The following is a 19711-nucleotide window of genomic DNA, read 5'->3' as shown; positions in this document are numbered from 1 at the left end:
TAGAAATAGTGGGAGCAGCTATCCTTGCATATATTATTTTTAATGTATTGCTTACTTAAAAGAACAGTGATCTGAAAACAAATCAAGGGGCTGAAGGAAAATGCAAAGGCTGAGTTTTCTCTAGAAGCAAAATGCCAATACTAGTTCTAGGAATAGTAAACTAAACCTCCATCCAGCAACAGCAGAATACACGTTCTTCTCAAGTTCACATGAAGCATTCAACCAAGTTAGATCACATTCTGGGCCATAAAGCACACTTTGGCAAAATTGAAAGCATAGAAATCATATAAAAAATATACTCTCAGATTACAGTGAAATTAAGCCATAAATTAATAACAGAAAGATAACCTGGAAAAATCCCAAAATATTTGGAGATTAAACAACACATTTCTAAATAACACATGGATCAAGGAATAAGTCTCAAGATAAATTAAAAATATTTTGAAATAAATGAAAATACAACTTATCAAAGTTGGTGAGATGCAATGAAAGAAGTGTTTAGAGGGGAAGTTATAGCACTGAGTACATATATTAGAAAGTAAATAGTCTAAGCTTCTACCTTAACAAACGAGAAAAAGAAGAGCAATATAAACCTAAGTTAAGCAGAAGAAAAATAATAACAAATTATACCAGAAATCAGTGAAATTGAAAACAGGAAAACAATAGAGAAAATAAATGAAACCATAGGCTGGTTCTTTGAAAAGATCAATAAAATTGATAAACATCTAGCCTGGCTAATAAAGAGAAAAAAAGAGAAGACACAAATTACTAATATCAGAAATGAGAGAGAAGTCATCATGGACGTTAAAAGGATAACAGAGGAATATTATGAGCAACTCCATGCTCACAAATTTGATAACTAATGGGCAAATTTTTAAAAAGACATTCTACTAAAACTCACACAAGAAGAAATAGATAATTTGAATAGCTCCATATTTATTAAAGAAATAGAGATTATTGCTAAAAAACTTTCTCACAAAGAAAACTCCAGGCCCAGATGCCTTTGCTGGTGAATTCTACCAAATGTTTAAGGAAAAAATAATGCCACTACTACATAAACTCTTCCAGAAAATTAAAGAGAGAGAATACTTCCCAGCTTATTCTTTGAGACCAGCATTACCCTGACACCAAAACCAAAGACATTACCAATATATATTTAAAATCCCAACATCTACCAAATTGGCACCCAGTCCTGAAATAGTCATCACTTCTTGCCTGCCCCTCCATGGTTCTTTTGATTGTAACTTATCCTGACCCAGGACTTAGAGTTTAAATGGCCTCAAACCGTACTGCTTGACTTTCTGCTTCCTGGTTCCAGGTGTTTGGACCCAAGGGCAGTCATTTAATTTACATCTGAAGACTGGCTTGAAAAGATGTACTGGAACCCAATCAACTGCCGTTCTCCTGAGATTGACCTAAGAGACACAAAAGGAAGGAATAGTTGATGGTGAGAGCTGAGGATGGAGACTCATACTGGCTAAGCCTGGTTAGACCTATACCTGTTTAAGAAATTGAATCAGTAATTAATAACCTCCCCCATTAAACATCCATCAGTCCACATGGTTTCAGTGGTGACTTCTACCAAGCATACCAATCCCTATAATCTCTTCCAGAAAATAGAAGCAGAAGGAACACTTCCTAATTCATTTTATAAGGCCGGCATTACTCTAATACTAAAACCAGAAAGACATTACAGGAAAGGAAAACAACAAACTGATGTCTCTCGTTAACATAAATACAAAATCCTCAAAAATATTAGCAAATAAAATCTAAAAATGTTTAAAAGGTATTATATACCACAGCCAACTGGAATTCATTCCATGTGTACAAGACTGGTTCAGTAGTCAAAAATCAATTACTGCAATCTGTCACATCAACAGGCTAATGAAGAAAAATCATGTGATAATATCTATACATACAAAAATAGCATTTGACAAAATCCAACAACCATTCATGTTAAAAACTCTCAGTAAACCAGGAATAGAAGGGAACTTCCTTAACTTGATGAAGAACATCTATATGAAACCTATAGCTAATACCATACTTAATGGTGAGGAACTAGATGCTTTCCCTCTGTGACTGGGAACAAGGCAAAATATTCTCTCTTCAATGTTGAGTTCCTATTCAACATTGTACCGGAAGTCCTAGTTAATACAGTTAAGATAAGAAAAAGAAATAAAAGGTATACAGATTGGGAAGGAAGAAATAAAACTGTCTTTGCTTATGATACGGTTTCTATGTAGAAAATCCCTAGAATTGACCAAAAAAAAGAAAAACCCAGAAAAACAAAAATAGCCTCTGGAATTAATAAGTGATTATAACAAGGTTGCATGACACAAAGTTAATATACAAAAGTCATTTGCTTTCCTATACACCAACAATGAACACTTGGAATTTGAAATAAGAAAAACAGTGCCATTTGTATTGCCACAAAAACGAGAAATACTTAGGTACAAACCTAACAAAATATGTACAAGATCTTTATGAGGAAAAATGTAGAACTCTGATGGAATTAATTAAAGGAAATCTAGATAAATGGGGAGATATCCTATGGATAGGACAACTCAGTATTGTCAAGATGTCAGTTCTTTCCAACTTGATCTGTAGATTAAATGCAATCCCAGTCACAATCCTGATAAGTTATTTTGTAGATATCAATAAACAGATTCTAAGGTTTATATGGAAAGGCAGAAGAGCCAATAATATTGAAGGAGAAGAAAAAAGTTGTAGAATCGACAGTACCCAACTTCAAGACTTACTGTGAAGCTACAGTAATCAAGACAATGTACTATTGGTAAAAGAATAGACAAATAGGTCAATGGAATAGAATAGAGAACCCAGAAGTAAATCCACACAAATATAGTCAATGATCTTTAACAAAGGAGTAAAGGCAGTAATTGAGAAAGGATAGTCTTTTTGACATGGTGCTAGAACTAGACATCCACATGCAAAAATGAATCGAGACACTGACCTTGCACCTTTCACAAAAATTAGCTCAAAATGGATCATAGACCTAATGTAAAATGCAAAACTATAAAAATCTTAGAAGATAGTATAGGAGAAAATATAGGTGACCTTGGGTTTGGCAATGAGTTTTTAGATACAACACTAAAAGCGTGATCCATGGAAGGAAAAAATGATATGTTGGACTTCCTTAAAATGAAAAACTGATCTGCAAAACGTACTGCAAAAGAGAAAAGACAAGCCACATGCTGACAGAAAATATTTGCAAATCACATGTTAGATGAAGAACTTGTGTCCGAATTATAACAAGAACTCTAAAATTCGGCACTAAGAAAACAACTCAATTAAATAATGGGCAAAAGATCTAAGATTCCTCACCCGGGAAGATACACAGACAGCAAATAAGCATATGAAAAAATTCTTGACACCATATGTCATTGGGGAATTTCAAACTAAAATGAGGTGCCATTGAACATCTATTAAAATGGCTAAGATCCAAACAAAATGAAACAAAACAAACCTGACAACACCAAATGCTGACAAGGATGTGAAGCAACAAGAGCTCTCATTCATTGCTGGTAGGAATGCAAAATGGTACAGTCACTTTGGAAGACGGTTTGGCACTTTCTAACAAAGCTAAGAATAGTCTTGCTATGTGATCCAGCACTCTCCTAGGCATTTACCCAAATGGGTTGATAATTTATGTTCACACAAAAACCTGCATATGGCTGTTAATAGCAAATTTATTCTTAATTCCTCCAAACTGGAAGCAACCAAGATGTCCTTTAAAAAGTGAATGGATAAACAGACTGTGGCACATCCATAAATGGAATATTATTCAGCATTAAGAAATAATGAGCTAGTAAGCCGTGAAAAAACATGAAGGATGCAATATTTTTTATGCATTGCATCCTTAATGCAAATTGCTAAGTGAAAGAAACCAGTCTGAAAAGGCTACCTCCTGTAATGATTCTAGCTATATGATGTTCTGGAAAAGGCAAAATGAAGGAGACTGTAAAAAGATCAGTGTTTGTCAGGAGTTTAGGGGGAACAGGGAGGGATAAATTGGTGGAGCACAGGATATTTAGGGCAGTGAAGAAACTATTCTGTGCTAAGTGATGATGGATACATGATATTATGCATTTTTCAAAACCCATAGAACTGTATAACACAAAGAGTGAAGCCTGATATAATCTATGGACTTTATCAGTACTGGTCCATCAGTTGTAACAAATGTACAACGCTAAAGCAAGATATTAAAAACAGAAGAAACTGAGGAGGGGAATAGCAGGTATATGGAACCTCTCTGTACTGTCTGCTCAGTCTTCTGTAAACCTAAAACTGTTTTAAAAATTAAAGTATTAAGTTTTAATACAGAAACAAAAAGACCACGCAGATTTGAAAAAGAACAAAGCAGAACTTTTAGAAATAAAAATATAAACATTGAAATTAGCAGATTAGACCCTAGTAAAGAGAGCTGAATGATAGATCTGAATAAATTATTCAACTGCAGCACAGAGGAAAAAGGAGAACAGAAACAAATGTCTTTCAGTAGAGGGCTGATTGAATACATTAAGCTACACCCATGCACACACATGCATGCGTGCACACACGCACCTATATACATACACACAGAAATACACATTGGAGTCCAAAGAAACCATTAAAAACGTCTATAGCATATTGTTAACTTTTTAAAAAGCAAATTCTAAAGCTCATGTACAATTGATCTTGTTCCGTAAAATTGTGTGTGTGTGTATATCTGCCTACAGACATGTCTAGAAGGATGGTCATGAATATGTGAACTTTAGTTATTTCTGGATGATGAAATTTGAGTTGATTTTTTACCTTCTCTTTGCTTTCCTGTATAGTTGGAATTGTTCAGAAGAGTATTTTTTCACACATTTACAAACACAACAAAGCTATGTTTACATAAAATATTTTTAAAAAGAGATGGAAAATATGAATGGTTAAAGACATTGAGGATGGAGTTGGAGTTCCAGAGCAGAGAACAGAAAGATTGATATAAGGAAATGATGATAGTGATTAAGAATATCCAGAAATTATAAGAGACAAAAACTCAGAGATGCTGCAAGCACAATGCTTAACTATCAAAATAAAAAAGAAATTGATAGATAGACATATTGTGATGAATCTTAAAACACTGAGACAAAGACAAGATCTGAAAAGCAACCAGACAGAAGAAGCAAATCATCAACAAAGAAATGACAACCAGAGACTTACAGCAGAGATTTCTTGTAAACACCATTGCAAGATAGAAAATATTGGAATAATATTCTCAAAGTATTGTGAGAAAATGATTGTCTTTCTAGAATTGAGTAACCTTCTGGGAGTATCTTTTGAGTATGAGGGTGCAATAAATATATGTTCAGAATTGAGACTTTACCCCAACAAATATTTACTAAATGAAATTCTAAGAAATCATGAGAATAAAAATTTTTAAATCTTATTAAATATAAGGAATCCTTCTCTGTATAAAATAATAATTTTATAACATGCCCCTGGAGAAGAGTGATTAGATTTTGTGTTCTAAGGCCCTCGTAATTGTTTGGGAGGAATGTTAAGATATATATTAACTTTATACTTAATTTTCTTAGATATGCATGATAAAATATCGTGGATAATCAGTGAAAGAACATGAAAGATGTTCATGTTCTTGAAAGATGTACGTGTTCATGTACATGAAAGGTCATGTACAATTTCCAAACCAATAAAAGAGGGAAATTATAAAACAAACAACAAACATTAATCAAGTTGAAAAAAGAGGCAAGATGGGAGAAGACAGGAAGTAAAGTAAAGCAAGACAAATAAAAAGCATTAAGTCCAAATATCACACGGTACATTATTTAACACAAAATATGATCACAATAAATACAAATGTATTAAACTTGCCAGTTAAAAGACACAGATTTTCATATTGAATAAAATAAAACATAGCCATACATCATTTAAAGGGACACATGAAAATAATAAAGATGTAATTGAGAGAGAGTAATATGATGGGAAAAGATCTATCAGGAAAATACTAAAGAAAAGCTTACATGGCTTTACTAACATTAAACAAAATAGTCTTTAAGACACAAAGCTTCATTAGTAATAAAGAGGGTCACTTCATATTGATAAATGGTTTTGTTTTATCAGAGAATCTAATAGTTCCACTTAAAGTCACTAATAAAATAACCTAAAATTTATAAGTATAAAAATGATAGAGCTAAGGGATATATTGACAAATCTACCACCAAAGTGGGAGATTTCAACACAGCTTTCTAATTATCAGTAGGACAAGCAAATGAAATGTTAAGAAAGATCAGTTTCTCCCATTACTGGTGATGTTAACTTTGATCACTTGATTAAGGTGCTGTCTGCCAAGTTTCTCCAATGATAAGTTACTATTTTCTACTTTGTCATTAATAAGCATCTTGAGGGGAGATACTTTGAGACTACATAAACATCCAATTTTTCATTATACTTTTACCCACTAATTTTACCATCCATTGATGATATTTGCCTAAGCAATTACAATTGTGGGGGTTGACACATTGGTGGTAATCTAATTCCATCATTCTTTGACAGCTATTAGTTTGAATTCTACTGTTAAGAACAGCTTTTCCTTATCCCCCATTTATTTATTCATAAAAAATTTATGTCATTTTGGACTCTTGGATGCCTTTTTTATTCTTTGGGTAATGATCCATTACTATCACTATTTGTTTTGTTGCTTAAATTGTCCCAGTATTGGCCATTGGGAGCCCCTTCATGTTGGCTCCTGTGTCCTTTTGATATGTCCCCATCAGTTTCTGAGCATGTACTTGATTTCTGGCACCATAGTATTCCAGGATCATCTTGTCCTTTCCCTCTAGAGCCCTGAGATATATTGTTTTTTAAGGAGCCCTGGTCAGAGAAGAACACTTTAGACAGCATTCAAAACTTTTGAAATTGCTCAGAGAAGATGAAAACCTTCAAGTATTTTGGAGGAATTTGCTTTCCTTTGTTTTTTAAGTGTCATAAGGCTAGGTCTATAAGAAATAATAGTATAGTAAAACTATCAAATATTTTAATGTTTGGCATACCAGGAAAAATAGTCATCACATTTACCATCTGGGTCCAATGGAGGCTATAAAGTTTTAAAATAAAGTTATTTTATGAAAAATTTAGAAAAGTGAAAGTAAAGAGACAGTGAAAACAACAGAACAAGAATTTAAACATAACAAAACCAATTTTTCTTCCATATTTTCCTGGTATTGGAGGTATATGTACATGAAGTGAGCAATGGCCTTTGAATACAACTAACTACTCATCAGCCATCATGTTTGAAACTGGAAATATTTATGCCATAAATACTGATTGCAGATTTTAAACACATCTCTTATAGGTTATATCTTACTCTTACTTCTGGTTCTTCTTGCATTTGCATTATCATAATGTAATACTGTTGAAAACTTTGAAGGCTCATAATTTTGTAGAAGAGAGCATGGCCATTTTTGTTCCATAATTACAAAAGCATTTTCATTTTTAGTTTTATAAATGTAAATTAGATTGATCAATCCAATGAACTTTTTAATTTCTACGTAATATCTGTACTCCAGTCACCTTGGTGTATACCCCTACCTTCAGCATTTGTCCATTTTTGAATCACATCAAGTAAATTTTTACCCACAAATATCATGAAAGATAAAAGAATTCTTACATGTTCTCTTATCAAAACAGGATGGTTTTAAATTATTAAGTCCTTCCTATTAATGACTAGTTGGGTTAGACTGTCATATTTCCTTTTTGTATTGATAAGTATCTTGTTTGCTCTCTGATTATTAATTTGGAGAAAATGCATTTATTTATCCTAAAGACTCATAGTCCAAGATTTTGCTTATACAGTCAATTTCACTCTCATCAGCAGTCTCTAGTGTTTCTGTCTCTTTGCCTTCAGCTTCTGACTCATCTAACAGTTATGAAATGTCTTTTTCTATTAGTTTTCTTCCCTTTCTCATTATGGACAGAAATGAAAAATTCTGAATTCTTAACTGTGTTCAGTGAAAGGTAAAAAGAATATGACAAAGATGGTGTCTCCACACTTCTTTATTTATACCCTTTTGAGACATAATGCATACTTTGGATAATACAATAATAAAACCAAAGGATGATAAAATAGTGGGGATGTGTTTATTCATTTCTAGACAGTTCCATAATGTTTTTGTTTCCTTATTATTTTAAGGTGTTTTTAAGCACAGTTGGAAATAAGTGATGAGTGATGAAATAATTCTGAGAATGATGAAATTAGCAATATGTTTCAAGATACAGGAAAAGCTCACTAAGATCCCATAATGTATTTTAGATTGATAAAATGATCAGTGTATTTAAATGATAACAGTAAGAGAATGAATTTTATTCTATTAAAAAATAAGTAATTTTTCTCTTTGATCTTTGGAAGACCTCTAAGAAACAATAAAAGTCATGAAATATCAATCCTTACATACATTTAGAACTGTTCAACAAAGAAGCTTAAAACTATAATTGGATCTGTTGATGTTCCAAGGGTTAAGAAGTTTCAGTCAAATAGTGAATAAAAGGAATAAGGAATATTGCCAAGACCCATTCTCCTTTAAACCTGATAATCTCTGGAAGTGAATCTTTAATGAAACTAACCTCTTAATTTTTTTCTTTTGCTACCTTTGAGATCATATTGTATTTCAAAGGAGTGTGCAGATTTGATGAGCTGTGAAATGATAGGAAATTTGTTAAATGGAGTGAAAAGAGAACTAGATCAGGAGTCCAAGAACTATAGATCTAATTTAGGCTTGGACATAACTAGTTGTGTTTCTTTGGGCTGAGCAGTCCTGGAAACCACGGTGTAGTGGAAAGAGCAGCAGACTTTGAATCAGAGCCATGATGAGAACCTGCTTCTTCGGACTTTTAACCTCTCCATTTTTTCATCTTCAGTTGAGATAATAAAATCCTGCCATTAGGGTTGTTGTGAGTATTTAATGAACTACTAGAGACTGTTGACCCTGGAAGGCTGGAACTCTTAATCATCTTTGCCTCTCCTGTTTCTAGAAATATCTATGCATTTATTGAATACATTATGCAAATGAATACAGTATGTTAAGCATGTTTAGACATTCATAGTGAAAACTTTAAAAAATTGTTACTCAATTAGAAGGTCACTGTGTTTGTGCTCAATACATTTGTATTAAGTGCTTTTACAGGTTTAAGGTCTTCCCGCCCCGCCTCCCCCCTTTATCTTAAAAAGCCTTCAGGAAAAGAAGACTCGTTCAACACAGACTCATTGTTTTATCAAATCAAGGAAAAAGCAAAGCTTTGGCATAATCTAGAACTTAATTTTTTAAATTGTAGATCTACACTCAGCCTCATCTGTGATTATTAAAATGCCAGGCAGTAGTAAATCAGTTTATCATTGTGTTTGTTCTAAACTGACTGACTACTGAATGGTTCATAGGTTCAGAAATTTTCACTGTTGTGCCATAATTTTTTTATTTTATTTTATTTTATATTTTTGCTGTACGCGGGCCTCTCACTGTTGCGGCCTCTCCCATTGCGGAGCACAGGCTCCGGACGCGCAGGCTCAGCGGCCATGGCTCACGGGCCCAGCCGCTCCGCGGCACGTGGGATCTTCCTGGACCGGGGCACGAACACGTGTCCCCTGCATCGGCAGGCGGACTCTCAACCACTGCACCACCAGGGAAGCCCCATAAATTTTATAGAGTAAAATATCTTTGTGTATTCTTTGGGCTTTCATAGTCCAAAAATATTAGTTTGGATTTCTCTCTTAATATCAATAAAAATTTTTTAATGTTTTTGCCAATATTTTCCCTCCTTCGTTAATGCGTATCTTACAAATCTTCTGAGAAATTGACTTGAATAATTTCTTAAACCATTTCTTTGCCATTTTAATATAATCTTTATTTCCTATATAAAGAAACCAAGGCTCTTAAGAAGTCCTAGAGAGACGCATTTGAAAGTTATAGACCTTTTCCCTTTGCTGAGCCACATAGCCTACCCAGCCAAAGGGAAGAAATCTAACTTGGATTTACACATGTAAGTTGTTTAACTCACCAGTTGGTTTGGTCAGAGTCATTGCTCAGTTCAGGATCTGACTATAAATTAGGCAAATGCTTATTCCAGCACCCTTCAGATTTCCTTGTGAAGTCACTTATTCCTCTGACAGAGAAACTAGTAGCTAAGGCTGGATGACTGTCAGTTTGATCCACGATCTACCCTTTTGGGATATTGGCCAGAGCTTGGACTATAATAAATACTTCCTCAATCTCAGTGTGTGGTTTGTAGGTATGTGAGACTGTCTATCCTTCCTTCCTTGTTTAACTCTCTGAGTAGTTGACAGGTTCACTAAAGGTAAGAATTATATTTAATCTTTGGCTGATGTTGAGTTAAAAATATCACAAAGGAAATTTCTGAATTGGGGGTGAGGCTGGACTGCATAATGATCTAGGGTTTCTTGTAACACTTCAAATTCTATACTTTAATTATATAGCAGCAAGCATACAGAGCCAGTATTACTACTGTGGTACTTCCATATAATATGGCACCATTGACTGACTTCCTGTCACCTGTCTCATGGATCCCATTCTGTTGTCTACTCCCTTAGATTTTTATTAACAATGAGTGGCAGAACTCGGAGAGTGGGAGAGTGTTCCCTGTCTATAATCCAGCCACAGGAGAACAGGTGTGTGAAGTTCAAGAAGCAGACAAGGTATGTTTGTCTTAGAAAAAAATTTCGTATGAAATAACTACCTTCAGACAACAAAGCAATAAACTTATGCTCTCCAGACATCACCACTGACGTTCATTCATCACCTTTTTTGTGAAAGCAGACGGTTCTACCTTTATTTGTAGCGATCCCTCTCTTCACTTGTGCCTCTTCCTCTCTAACAGGCAGATATAGACAAAGCAGTGCAGGCAGCCCGCCTGGCTTTCTCTCTTGGCTCAGTGTGGAGAAGGATGGATGCTTCAGAAAGAGGACGTCTGTTGGATAAGCTTGCAGACTTGGTGGAACGAGACAGGGCAGTCCTTGCAGTAAGTGACCTAAGAAAGCATCACGTCTTTACCCCAAATTTACCATTCCATTGATATTTAGATTCCTCAGTCTTTCTGAAAGTATGATGTGAAGCAGACCTTGGGAACAAGCTAAGGAGTACGTAATACACATGAAAAATGGGAGAGGTTTGGCTTTTGGGATCAGATGGGGAAGTGGAGGACCAGCTGAGAGTCTCTTCTTATTGAATTTTGAAGAACAAAACTATAGCTTCCCATGACTGGTAAGGACCTTCCTGCTTTCCTCGTCCCCCTTCCTCCCACCCTCAACAAAAAGAACAAAAACAGTCAAGCAACAGGAGAGTCTCCATGCTCCTTGCAGGAAACCAATACCAAATTACTGTTGGCAGTCAAAAGAGTTTTACCTCTCCAGAGTTAGCCCCTCTTGACTAAAGAGAATCCTTCAGAAGCAGAGAGCATGATATGGACCTCTCATATCCTTCTGCTCCCTTTGTTCTTTTAGAACTAATAGGAGAGACAGAAGGAGACAGCAACTTGCTTTCACTAAAACAATCATTTTCTCACATAAGGAATGTCCCCTCTCCTAGTGGTTTATTGTTGTTGCTATTTTAGAAATAAAAGTCAGTTTCTTAGAGAATACCAACTTTTTTGGAAATTGGAACCATTTAGGAATGCCTGTGCCGTATACCTGTCTTGCAGGGATCTCCACCTGCATGACCCATAGTTGATCATTTAATATTTAGGGCATCCTCGTTGAGTCAGGGCATTAAAGCCATGAATACTATATTCTACCTTCTGCTTGGGAAATCAGAGCACTATTGGGTTCGCTTTGGGAGAGGGAAGCATTAGTACTCTTCCTCAGTGTCATTTCTACCATGGCTCTCCCTCCTACCATCCCTTTCATGCGTCTGTTCATAGTGTGGAAACGAAAATGAATCCTTTATGGAGATGGTTTAGAACTCTTGCTATATATAACATTTATCTATAAAAATATTTTCTAGTTTGGTACTTCAAGGAATACTGTTTCCAATGAGGTGTTTATATATATTGGGAAAAGGTGTTCCATGGAAATTCATAAGACACTTAGCATATTAAAGATTCTGACAAGCCCTTCTCAGTGTTTCTCAAACCTGTCGGAGCCTCAACACTATTTTTCTGGCTGACCTGTCAATATCGTACAAAACAGAATTCTTTGGAGTACCTTGGGGGAGTGCTGGTCTATATGCTGTCTCTTTGCTGGATTATGATTTCTTTGAGAGTGAAAATTATATTTTACTCCATTTTTTGTAATCCTAGCATAGTTTGTGACACAAACGGTGAATGTGGGCACATTGGTGGTCTGTAAGTATCTGTTCAATTGAGTTAAATCCATAGAATATTTGTAACATTAGATTAGCAGTACTTACTAGATGATGATATAGGTAATTTCTGCTGTTGTATTTTCATGTCATAAAATTCATATGCCATCCTGTTTCTGACATATGTCTCACTGTGGTCAAGTCCTTTTTCCCATCACATTTAAATGTGATTTCTACTTTTAAACACTCCCAAGCCATGAGAGGAGTGAGTTTTGTTAAGAGGTAGCCTCTCGAATATAGGGGGAGCTCCTGACCAGAATACTGAAGTTAATACTGCACCCAGGTGAACACAATTGAAAATAAACTTAGGGCTGGCAACTCTCAGGTAAGTTTAGCTGGTGTCAGCAGCTCATTGGGATGGACCATTTAGGTGGCCCACTTCTGGTTATTGACTCTACTTCAGTCTATGCTGTCAGGACCTTGGCTCTCTGCCTGCTGTGTGGAGAATGTAATGCTCATCTCACAGACGTATAAATATCCTAAAAAGGACTGGGAAATAACTTGATTTCCTTTAATAAAGGTGAGCCAATATACAGTGAATAGGTCACATGATATTTTAAAATGAGTTCCATCTTATACACATGGTGAGTGGAAAAATTGCTCTGTAGATAATATTTTCATGTCTTTGAATGGAAAATATTTCAATTTTAGTTTTGTCAGCACTCAAATAATTTTCGTACCAGTATGTGTTGTAAAATGTCCTTGAAGAGAAGGACATGAGATTACAAACATGTTTTTTTAATTTTATTTGTTAAATATGTAACACCTTTACTATTTCTCAGGTCGAAATACTCTTCTCATTTCACTGTGTTCATTTGTAATTCTTTATGTTACAGATTTACCCTATTTAGGAATGTGTCATTAAAATAATAACATTTATCATCTAAAACTGCTTAATAACTCTAACTCTATTTTTATTAAATGGACCAGATACTTCTCTCTTAATAGATCATGGTTATTAACATAAACATTTATGAAAAAACAGCCCTCAAGTTGTTAATAGTATGATCTTCCCTAGAGGAGATCTTGTTTACTTGGTGGTAATAAATAAACTCGCCGTGCACCGTGGCTATTCCATTTCTCAGCAGGGGTCTTGGCAGTGTGGAGAACGTTTTATAGTCCCATCAACTGCATAAAAGCCCATGTCCCTGCCCCTCATTTTGGATTCAGAATACTGGTGTAGACTCCGAAAAATCCCCACGCAGCTCTGATCATTAATACAACAGAAGCTGGTTTGACAAGCAGAACACTTCTTTATCACCAGTTGTGTTTATATATTGGGATAGTGGTTACTGGAAACACACAGGCACAAGAACACACACATATAAGTTCATTGTGGTTTTTACTGGAAACTAAACTAAACAGATGGTACTAAAAATCTTTTCATTTGGGAAATCAGAGTTGACCAGGTATGCATCATTGTTCAGATTCATTTGTATTCTCTCTATTCCTGTTTTCTTCTGCTGTAGAAGTTACTTAGTGTATCACTGGAAAGTTCTCTCCATTTCTTTTCCTACAGACCATGGAATCCCTAAATGGTGGCAAACCGTTCCTGCAAGCTTTTTACGTCGATTTGCAAGGAGTCATCAAAACCCTTCGGTATTACGCAGGCTGGGCTGATAAAATTCACGGGATGACCATTCCTGTAGGTATGTGTAATCTGAGTATGTTGAAAAGGGAAACATGAGGCTTCACCAGAAACACACTTTCGCCACCAAACACAAACAGCAGTCACATGGAGTACAGATCTGAGCACACTTTTACAGCAGCTTGAACCGAACAAAGAACTAAACAGATTATGTCACTAATTCTGACAGTGTACTTATTTCAATATGCAGACAGTCCACACACAGGTGTGGGGGCAGGCCACATCAGTACGTCTCTCAGCTAAGGAACAGGCGTGTGTTTGTCAGCTGCAAAGTGCTTAGCACTGTGGTAGGTTGGGTGCTGGGAGTGTGGAGAGGCGCTAGGTGTGGGGAAGCCAGGGAAGATTCTGAGAAGATTAAGACTTGGCCCTTGCTCTCCTGAAACTAAGATCTTGTTTGGAGGGAAATCCTCTAAAATGTTAACAGTTGTTTTTTCTTAATGGTGAGATTATGGATTATTTATTATTTCTTTTTCATATTTTTCCATATTTTCTGTATTTCCTATAAGTTACTTTCACAGTCTGTAAAAACAACCACCATCCTGACACTTTTTTTTAAGATCCAGGTTTGGAGACAAAACCAGTAACACAAAACAAAGAGCCCTACAGGAGAGTTACAGTTAGGTGCTAAGTCGTGTGGCTTGGCCTGTCAGTGCTGTAGCCCTTTAAAGGAGAGGGGAAGTATCCAAACTACGTTGGGGGAAAGGTCTCGGTCTGAGCATGAATACTAGTTGTAGCTAAGATCAAATGAAATGCTTTCACAGCAGCCCCAAGGGGAAGGCACTGTTATTATTAACATCTTCATTGACAGAGGAGAAAACTGAGGTCTAGAAAGGTTAGTTTTCCTGATTCACCCAGCAAATAAATTGTAGAGCTGAAACTTTGACATTAGAGCCTGGTGAATCACTTCACTAGAAGATCCATTTTAGATACTGGGTAGAAGAGATATCACGGCAGGAAAGGGACCAACTGGAAGAGATAGGACGATATTGTCAGTGGTGAATACATATAAAGAAAGAAGATACATGTTTTTGAGTGGCTTCTGGGTGCTGCTAAGTCACGTGCCAGGTACTCTACCCGTGTTCTTTGGAAAACAGCCTGCTTTCCGTGTACACACTAGGAAGAGTGGAAAGTGATGCTGGGGACTCTGGAGTGCCCAGTTCGGGCCTTCCTAGGCTCAGGAGGACTGGTTTACCAGAAAAGGGGATGATTGGCTGATACTGTAGCTGGCTTAGAGCAGTGCTTCTCAAACTTGAATGTGCATATGTATCACCTGGAATCTTCTTCAAGTGCAGGTCTAGGATGGGGCCTGAGGTTCTGTATTCCTAACAAGCTGCCAGGTGATGCCTATGCTGCCGGGTTCTCTGCCTTGCGTAGTGAGGAGACGATACAGAGACCAGCACCAACCATGTGGCCATTGCGATGCCTCATTTAGCAAGAAGAGAAGAAGTCACAGTGAGAAGGGAGAAGGGACAGAGATGAGGCTTCAAAGGACTATTTAAAAATTACCTCCGTGAATGATGGTGACACGTGGAATGTTAGTCTTTAGAAAATGCATTTCTGGCTATAGGGACTCTTCCCTGCCATCTAGAAGTTTCCCACGTTCAGCAGACTCAGAAGGATGGAGAAGACTGTTCTTAAGGAATGTCAGAATCTTGCTTCACTCCTGCCTCTGGGATATTGCAGACCACTGTTCTCTGGCCTCATTTGTAGGATCGAGGAATGGCCTAAGTGAGGCAGAGTCATTGCCTGGCATAAGCATACCTGTGGGAGGGCCTGGGAACGAAAACCGTTGTCAAGAGCAGGACATGCGCCAGCCTTTTCAGGTTGACCTCTTCTGTTTCAGTGCAGAAAGGAAATTATCAGGATCAAAGGCCCTGGTTGTTTTGCGCCCCACCCCACCTGCCATTTCACTAAGACAACAAATATGTTTCAGATATTTAAACATCTTTTCAAATGATTTAGAGATATCTTAGAAATAAGGTGAAACAGAAGGCTGTACACATTTGACCTGGTATTTCACCTAACGGTATCTTGGTTTTCTTTGGCCTCCTTAGGAGAGAAGACCTTGATTGATTAGATAAAGATTTATTGGAGTTCCCGATAATGTTTGATACTTCACTGTAACTTTATCTGGCAGAGGTGGTTGGTCTATAAGTCTCACTGTTTTCATCTGATGCTCTTTGGGGATTCTGAGTTAGAAATACAGGGCTTAGAAAAGTCTTTCACAGTAGTCTCTGCCACCTTTACTCATAAACTGGTGTCCAGCCTGTGAAGGAAAAAAAGTGAGGAATTCCCTTAAATGGCAAGTAATTTTTGTTTCCCCAGTTTTTCCTAAAGTGCGTTTAGAGGGGTACCAGGATGAGGGACTCTCCAGGGCTTCAGGTCATAAAGCAGAGCTCCTAGGAAGCTGGGGGTCTGGGATGTAAGACCTTTTTGCTGTGGTGCCTCAAGCAGTTGAAAGGAAGGATGACGGCAAACGTGAACTTGGCCGCTTTCCCTTCTGTTCGAGTTTTAGATACATTTGGACATGTCCTGAGAATTCATCTCACAACCCCTTTGGCTAGTTCAGTGCTTAGGGAATCTAGTTGGCTAAGCCAGAGGGGTGATAGTGGAGGATCAGGGAAAGGGAGCGTCATTATTATTTACTTATTTATTCTCAAATGTGTTCAATCAATCCATTTGTGCTTTATTTGTCATTTGTAACTTTATAATTTAACATCGGCTTGATTTTTGTCTCTGTGTTCTTGGCTTTTTTCAGTGAAATGTGGAATATAGGAAAGCTGTTAGCCTTTAACCATGAGGTCTTTATTGTGTTACATACATTTCCCTGTGAAACACCCTAATTTTGTTTGAAATTATAATGTAAAGGGATAATGTACTTTATGTTTGCAAAGCACTTGAGCATGTAAAAGTTTCCTTCACATACAGGATCTGTGTGATTCTGTGTATGATCCTGTGAAACAGGTCAGATTTTAAAAGGTATTGTACCCATTTTGCAGGTGAGAAAATGAGACGGCGAGGGTTTAGTGTCTTGAACAAGGTCACATGGGAGTAAGTGGCAGGCCTGAGATTTAAACCCAAGTCTCTTTCTGCCTAAGCCATTGTAGACCCTCTTGTGGAGACCTGTACAGCAGGGCGGGAAGAGGAAGAGGCCAGTCACCCTCTTCCGATTTTTAGATTAACATCCAGTTGATTCTCATTATTCATGGTAGTTATGTTCTATAAAGTTGGTGTGGACACTGAGTTAGTAAATACTGAACCATTGCTCCTAGGAGAAATACAAGGACGGAAAGCACAGTTCTGCCTGGTCACCCATAAAAATAAACCTGAAAGGTTTTTTTTAATATAAGGCTGCTTTGTTACATTGAATCATACTCCATAGTTCATCCAGCTTAGTATCCCTGACACTAAAGGATAAGAACCAGAAAGAGTGGGAAGAATTATGCTATTGTCTCTTGGACTCCTTCCCATTTAGGAAACCTGGGCATTCTGCCTTGTAATAGGAAGAGCTCTTCCTTCACCTGCTCTACCAGGCTTCAACCTCGGTCTCTCAGGCATCCCCTCATCCTTCATACATTCATTCATTCAGCAGATTTTTTTTTTTTTGAGCGCCTGTGTTAAGCACTGGAGTTGCAAAGGTGAACAAGTAAGATGTCCATAGTATAGTAAAGAAAACAAACAGGTAGACAGCCAAGTGCAATACAGAGTGGCTTATTCACATATGGAAGTACAAAGTACAGTGGTACTCCATAGAAAAGGCATCTCACCCAGTATTAAGGCTACCTGGAGAAGGAAGTGGGATGTACAAGGTGATGCCTGTACAAGGGCAGGTAAGTGAAGATGGAGATAGGGCCATCACCAGCAGTGATAATAACCTGTGCGAAGTATGGAGGGAGGAGAGTACAGTGTGCTAGTGGATCTGAAAGTATAGCCAGATTTAGAAGACAGAGGGGCTCTGGGCCTGGGGAAACCGTGCTGCAAGTTTTATTCCACAGTAATGGTGAGTCACTGAATTATTTTAAGTAAATGAATGCATTGATCAGAATTGTGTTTTAGAAAGAGATTTTGATTACATAATGGATAATCAGTTGGAGAGAGCAAGTATGTACTTTTTCCTCTCCCCCTGAAGGGTGGCCACCCTCTTGAATATTTGGGAGGAGGAGAAAAGGGTTATGGCCTGACCACTTTTGAGCCATCCACTGGACAGCTGTTTCTCCCTCTGAATTGAAAGATTCTCCCATCCGTTTCTGTCACACCCCCCTCAAGGCCCACAGGTGGATGTTATCACAGAATCATGCAGTATTAGTTTGATTCACAAGGGTCTTGACGTTCTTCCCTTTACAACATTGTCTATTACTTCCTGCCATGGTACTCGATGGAGCCATTCTTTCTGACCATAAATCCTATGCTTTGACCCTTCTGTAATAACATTTGCTAATTATGATGATAATAATCATTATTATGATTTATTATACACCTTCTTTGTGCCCATTACAATATCTCTAATCTCATAGAAGCCCTCCAGGGGAAGTAGTTTTATCCCCATTTTGATTATTTTTAACCTGTATTATTTTTAACCTCTCATGGCCACAAACTCCTTGTGATGGGGGAAGGAACAAAGATTGTTTTTAGTTCACTGAAGGAAAAATAGAGGATAATTGATTTACGTTACTTACGATTTTTCTCTTTAACGGTATTGATTTTATTTATTTTGTGATACGTAAGCAGAGAAAATGTGGTCCAGCTTTAAGCTGAATTCTGACATAAAAATGACCTTATGATACATTAGCATATAGAAAAGTTTAAAAAGCTACTCAGGCCATCTGTAATTATTTATCTACTTCACCTCCTTTCAGTTTTACCTGTTGAACTAAATAGGCTAAAAATGTGCGGAAATTGACTCGTATCCTAAGGTTTTGCCTTTAACAGCTCGATCTAATTTAGCGTTGTCAGCAGGTAACCCATATGGTGAGATCTTACTGTTCACTCAGAATGAGAATGAGGAGCTATTTGCTGTGCCCACCTAAGAACCCAGGGTAGGTAGTTACCTGAATTGGTGGTGGCAGGAGATCGCAAAGTCTGCTTCACATGTAACCTCTTTGAGAGGTTAAGGCTGAAGAAGAACTCAGGGATCACTAAGGCCAGTCTCCTCATTTTTCAGACAGAGAAACTGAGGTCTGGAGAAGTAAAGTAACTTTCCAAGATGATGTAATGGAGTAGTAGTAGAGCTAAGATACCTTCATAACTGACTCAGGAGCATGTAGTTTAACTTCTGAGATGCTACCAGCAGCCTCTTGGGAGAAATAGTGTTAGCACCACTGTATGCTAATATCGTCTCCGGTGTCTGTATAAGCATTTATAAAGTTTATCCTTATAGCTGTAAAATGTTCAGTGAGGTCTGTTCAGTCTCAGAATACATAGGAATCTGCTAGAGGACAAAATGAACTAGTTCATTGTAGTCGGTCTAATTGTTTAATACTGGGGTCACCAGAAGGGTTGCTAGCTCCTTGAAAGGTAATTCTGTATACAAATTAGAGATTAGAAGATGGCCATCCGTTCATTGAATTCTGTAACAGATTTTGATGCTGTTAAGTAAACTCATTTTTAGTGTTACCCGATATATAAGATTTGTAGCAATTCTTGAAATACTCTTCATATTGTAGTTGGGAGCCATTTCTTCTTTTTTTTTTTTTTT

The 19711-nt window shown here is 37.0% G+C and overlaps 1 protein-coding gene across 4 annotated transcripts in view; it reads left to right on the top strand.

The window, feature by feature from the left end:
* ALDH1A2 (aldehyde dehydrogenase 1 family member A2) overlaps nt 1-19711 on the top strand; it is a 93983-nt gene that overhangs the window by 25269 nt on the left and 49003 nt on the right. For 2 of the 4 annotated variants that reach the window (XM_065872344.1, XM_065872343.1), the window contains exons 2-4: nt 10604-10708; nt 10891-11031; nt 13888-14017. In XM_065872344.1, coding sequence (XP_065728416.1) covers nt 10604-10708; nt 10891-11031; nt 13888-14017 — 376 coding nt within the window. Of the gene's footprint in view, nt 1-10603; nt 10709-10890; nt 11032-13887; nt 14018-19711 lie in introns of those variants that run through there. The other 2 variants (XM_065872345.1, XM_065872346.1) reach the window with 2 other exon arrangements.

Source organism: Phocoena phocoena, chromosome 2 (assembly GCF_963924675.1).
Source record: "Phocoena phocoena chromosome 2, mPhoPho1.1, whole genome shotgun sequence".
Classification (NCBI taxonomy): domain Eukaryota; kingdom Metazoa; phylum Chordata; class Mammalia; order Artiodactyla; family Phocoenidae; genus Phocoena; species Phocoena phocoena.
This window is presented reverse-complemented; position numbering and strand designations above follow the sequence as displayed.